Source organism: Dipodomys ordii, unplaced genomic scaffold (assembly GCF_000151885.1).
Source record: "Dipodomys ordii isolate 6190 unplaced genomic scaffold, Dord_2.0 Scaffold32, whole genome shotgun sequence".
Taxonomy (NCBI): Eukaryota; Metazoa; Chordata; class Mammalia; order Rodentia; family Heteromyidae; genus Dipodomys; species Dipodomys ordii.
The window spans coordinates 822201-828200 of NW_012267248.1; the positions used below are offsets into that span (position 1 = coordinate 822201).

The 6000-nt window shown below is 36.7% G+C and overlaps 1 protein-coding gene across 1 annotated transcript in view; it reads right to left on the reverse strand.

The window, feature by feature from the left end:
- Exoc2 (exocyst complex component 2) overlaps window positions 1-6000 on the reverse strand; it is a 185990-nt gene that overhangs the window by 111852 nt on the left and 68138 nt on the right. The window contains exon 11 of the mRNA XM_013016607.1: window positions 5224-5342. Coding sequence (XP_012872061.1) covers window positions 5224-5342 — 119 coding nt within the window. The remainder of the gene's footprint in view (window positions 1-5223; window positions 5343-6000) is intronic.

A 6000-nucleotide genomic window follows, 5' to 3' on the forward strand; every position in this document is an offset into this window, starting at 1 on the left:
TAAACCTTCACTACCTTAAATACAACAGTGATAATTTCTGCCTGCATACATATATACATACATACATCTTTAAACTAATTCAAGACATGAAATATCACCATTTTTCTTTCTGAAAAATGGACAAAAAAGAAGAGAAACTCACACTCTGGCTTTACTGCAAAGAAAATAATTTTGACTGAAATAAAGAACTGAAACCTTCCTTTTACTTGCCTTTCCCAAATCTATTACACACACACACACACACACACACACACACACACTCTGTATATACATATTTCTGTATATCTTCCAAATAGTATATAAAGCAGGCAAGTAAAGTGCCAATAAGTATGTCATCTGCTAATACCAATTTAAAAAAAGAGCCTCTTGTCTCAACATGAAAAGTAAAGGGGACCCTGTACTAACCCCAGAAGTCAGCCAGGCGGCTGTTGCATGAAGATTACATACCCAACATGGAAGGGACTGACTTACAAGGAACAGATGGAAATCAAACTACTACCTCATATCTGTGCTTGCTGCAGCTGTGTTTTTCCTTTTCTTCTCTTTAAATAGACCTCTGTCATTCTGGTTTCATGTTGTGATAAACATTGGAAAATAAACTATTTTTTAACCTCTAGAAAATAAACTCTATAAAAGGACCTTATTAGTATAAACTACATTACAATTTTAACTAAAAATTATGATTTTATTAAATATAACATATTACAATGTACTTTGCTGTCTATTTAAATATAAAAATATTTTTTATAACTCTGAAGAAAATTCAACTTATTTGCTGTCAATTTCCAAATGGATACTGCAAGGAAATCTACTTGAACTATATACATAAAATACATAAAAGTCATAGCTAAAGTTCAAGAAAAAAATAGTTTAATGATACTGCATAAATTCACAAAACTGTAGATAAGCTGCAAGAATTTATGCACACAGTTTATGAATTTCAGGTGAAAATGTGACTTTTTTTTATACTTTAGAGTCCTTGAAGAAGCATAAACCTTTTTTGTTTTTTCAACAAATCTTTAAAAATCTGATGAATGGTGAAATCATTTAAAAAGGTACATTGTTTGCAGTGACTAGGAACAAACTCAGGGCCTACCCTGCTCTGCCCCTGAGCTACATCCCTAACCCCTAAAAGATATTTAGCATAGCCTATATTTAGTAGGTTCACTATGATGATTCAGAATAAACCATTCAGATATACCATTTCCTAGTTCTCAAAGAAAATCCAAGCCTTGTATATTTCCTGCTGCTTTTTGGTTTCTAAAAACTTTTTGATAGTCTATAAGCTAAGGCTCCAATTCTAAACATCATTTAGGGAAGTCCTAATTAAAGCCTGTACCTAAAAGGAAAAACTACTCTATGAACAAACTAGTTACTTTTCTATCAAGTTAACAGACATAACTAGAAAGTACCTAAAGAGTTAGATCCAACCACTTTCAGAACAAAGAAAAAGACACTTCTGAAGACCACCTTTAAAAATCTTGTTTGAGAATGCCAAAAAGCTTTTCCTGTAGGAAACCTGAAGACTTACTTTAACTTTACACTAATTTCACAGGGATTTCAAAAGAAGAATTCTTACAAGGTGGTAAAAGTTTAACATATGCAATGATGCCAGGGAGTAGGCTGTTTTAGATACTGGCAATCGGAAGCAAATGGTCACAAAGTGCAGGCCGGAAAAATACAGCAGTCAAACTCTTAAGTTTTCTTTTAATTTTATCCTTGTTTTTGTTTTTTCACCTCCTTTTCCTTCCTGTGGAAAAACTGAAAGATCATATGCAGGCTACAGTGACAGGCCGCACAGAAGGAACAAGGGCTATCTGGGAATGATGGCCAGGTGTGTTGAAGTTGGGGGCTATCCTTGGGTTGTAACTTGAAGAGTACCACCTGCTAGCATTCCTGTATATTATTATAGCAAAAACTAAAATCTACAAAAGGGATTATCTCAGTACTGACAGAATACTCATCTTATGGTCCCTCTATACTGAATTCTTCACCTAAAAGAAGCTTTCTTGGAAAAAAGGCAGCTTTGTTATGTAGAATGACCACCTCTGACAATCTATCAACACCTCTGTTACTGAAGTTTCCTCTGAGGACCACAATTACCATTTCTACCAAACTACCATGTAAAATATTTTTTTAAAAATTATATGTTAATCAAAATTTCTTAGATTCATACATAAAGAGGAGCTTTAAGGCACCAAGAATTCTTTCCCTACTGGAAATACCTAACAGTCTATCTACTTTATAGTTTTACTTCACAAAACTGTCTCAGTTCTTCTATCAGTGGATTTATTTAATAAAAAAAAATTAGTACCACTTTATTCTCTAGTGTTAACAATCCGAGTGCAGTTATTATAATAAAAGAATTTAAACATACTTTCTTTGAATTTAAAAGGCAACAAGCTTTCATTTCAAAACTAGGCTCTTAAGTACACCCTTTAAAAAGACAACATGGCTTTACAACAACAAAATATTAGGTGAAATATAGGCAGTATTTTTTGAGGACAAACTTTTCCTAAGCAATTTCTGACAAGTAAAATATTATTCACCTTTTTATTGCTTAAGCATTCCACAGGCAGCTACAATTAACTTAAGGAAACCAGAGACTGCCAAACAAACATGTACTCTGTCATCAAGCAGAGGGGTCAGATCACAACACAAAAGTGGCATCAGCTGAAAGCTGATGGACTGTCTCTGATGCTGCCCCTGTTAAGTCCTACAAAGCTACAGCTTTTGGTAGAAAGAGAAAAGGTCCTCCTAGATCCTCCTTAGTATTTCCTGAAGTCCCTCCTAGGACAGTGGGATGCTTTCTCACTGGTCACTATCTTCTTAATGTCTTCACTCTGCAGAGATTTACTTATACTTAATGTATGATTCTGTGTGTGTTTGATATACTGTTTATTTTTCAAATTACTTTTAAGTAGTTATAGAAAGGAGGTTTCAATTCAACATGTCAGTTGCTGAATACAATGGATTTTGATCAGTGTCACACCTTTCATCATTCTTCCCTATCTTCCCCAACCCCATTCATCTCCTCAACTTTCCAAGTTCCATTTCACATACATATATTGAATATTATGACTGCATTATCCCCCGCCCTTCCAATGTATGATTTTAGAGGTCACTAATTAGGTCCACACAAAATCCCTTTAATAGAATTCACCATGTGTAGCAAAACAGCATCAAAAGTAACAGAAATTAGAAGCAACTCATCTAGCTTATCTTAAAGCTTATATGATAACTTTCTCTCTCCTCTGCCTTCATGGCACTATGCTCTCCTTTCCCACCTACACTATACTTACCCTTTTATCATCTCCTTTGCAGCCGTCCTTCTACTGTGATGTCTACTGTCATTGTGGCTCCTAAAAATTCTGTCCTTGATTTTCCTCTTTTTTTTTGTCAGCCATGGGGCTGGGCAGACAGGGCCGGGGCACTGTCCCTGAGCTCCTTTCACTCAAGGCTAGCACTCTATAACTTTGCACATGGCACTACTTCAGGTTTTCTGGTGGTTAATTGGAGATAAGAGTCAACTGGAGTTGAAAGTCCTGCCCGAGCTGGCTCTGAATGGCCATCCTCAGATCTCAGCTTCCTGAGTAACTAGAATTACAGGTGTGCGGCCCCAGTGCCCAGCTTCTTCTTCTGTCTCCCCCCTCCCCCCCGCCACCGCCCTCTCTCCCTCCTCCTCCTCTCTTGTTTAATTTTGAGTGAATATATCAACTTGTAAGGCCCCAAACCTCTTACTCTTAAACAACTACTTACTGGTTATCTCTTCATGCACAGAAGGCAATTCCAAATCCACCTGTCCAAATCAATGGGGAAACCACTTTCCTCTCCTAAATTACCTGACTCAATGGCACAACATGGTAATGAGCTACCACGGCAAACACATCTGAGAGGCCCCATGCACCTCTCTTCCATTCTTCCAGGACCCAGTCCAATCCATTTCACCCTCTAAATAGCCTTGAAACCTACACATATCACATTTCCACTGCCTCCAAGCAGTCAGGTACCAAAGTTACCAAGCCAGCCTCCTACCTGGCTTCCCTGTTTATCATCCTTTAAAAGAAATCTAATGATTTTTCCTTTATCATTCTTCCACCGCCTATGGACGAAGATCTGGCACATCCTAACAGCTGCCTCAACTCCTCAACTATAATCATGCTCTCAGCCATACATTCCTGCCTCACACAGAAGTGGTCTTCTGTGGCTCAAAACCCTGCATTCTTCCTGGAATGGTCTCTTTCCTTCTTTGTTTAAACTAACCAACACAGATGTCCTCGATACCTAAAACACAAGTCACTACCTTGCAGTCTCAGAACACCACTTTCCCTAATCCTAAACCTTAAATCAGATTCTAAGTGCTACTACAATGTTCAGAACTTCTCCAGCCTAGAAAGCAGCATATGTACAGTTCTCCAATACAATACTCAATTACCTGTCTTTTTCCTCTATGTTGTCAGATGGTGTAATCCAGGTGCCTGTTTATTGTGTTGACAATTAAGTGATTGGAGTAAAAATGGTATTTAATATATTTGATATTTGTTGAATGACAGGATTACACAAATGAAAGTCAATAAACTTAAATGCAAATGTAGCTTTAGTTTCTTTCCTCAAATTTACCTTGGAACCTTTACACAGGTAGCTGGCTGGAGCCTGTCTAAGAAGCAACTTCTAGTTAGTTCTTAGCTAACATGTAGCCTTCCTGAGACAGGTTCCCTAGTACATTCTCCTCACCTAATTACCTTTCAGAATATCCTATTGTTTCTCTTTTTATCTCTATCTCAACTTTTTTATCTGGTTAGTTACATGCTTAATATCTTTCCTTTCTTCTGCTAAGTTCATGAGGCAGGCCTTGTGTCTGTTTTATTCACAGCTATCTATGTAGCATTTGGCAACTGCTTGGAACACAGCAGAGGCCCCACATGTATTTGATGTTTGAAACTCACATCCACTGAAGACCAATGATTCCTACAGCATCATGTTCCTATGAAGTTGTAACCATTCCTTAAAATAAACCTTTGTCAACCCTGCTGGTCAACCATAAACCTTAATATATTAAAAAGTTTTTTTTCTTCTATCACTCACTCTTGGGTATAAAGCTAAAGAGTAGAATAGGGGAACAATAAAAACAACCACAAAAAAGACAGTGATGGATATCAAGCAAATCAGGAACATTCCTAAAGTGTACTGACATGACATATAAGTCAGAAAAGAATTCCTTGCCTTTCAGGTCCTTCACATAGCCCTCTTTGCAGCTGTGCATGAGCTGAAGGGTCCACTTGTGCTGGGCTCCAATACACTGCCAAGCAGGGTCACCAGGTGCATGAAGGTCAGACAGATATCTGAGAAAAAGCAAGTTCAGGCTGCTTGTTACAGATGATAGCAGAAAGATGAAGTATCAGTTTTCCAAAAAAAAGTATTATAAATTAGTAAATAACCTGCCAATATGAGTCTTAATTATCAATGAAATTTATTCATATATTTTCTTACAATTGTGATAACAAACCTGTATGTTGTAAAAATTAGATATTTGCATAAGACAATTCAAAATACAATATGTTTGTACCAATGATCCCACCAAATGATACTACCAATTTGGTGAAAACTTTTCTTTATACCTACATTTAGTTCACAGAGTGTTTCCACTTGGTTAGCAGTTATTACATTAAACAGGTGGGAGACATCAGCACATGGGTTTTTTTTTTTTTTTAATTTCAACTTAAAATTCCTATCTGGCTTGAAAAGTCCACTAGATGGCAGTATGGCACTGTTTACCTAATCATGGGTTGCTGAAATTTAAGTCCACTTTCTGTATATAAGCAGATTTGATAACAACACGCACTGACTTCTAAAGTGTAAATTAATTCAGGTCTGAGAGAATATTTCTCCAGAAGACATAATGCGAATGGGTGTTTTCTTACTTTTTTAAATTAGGTTTTTTATTGTGAAAATACTGTACAAAGGGGTTACAGTTACATGAGCAAGGTAATGAGTACATTT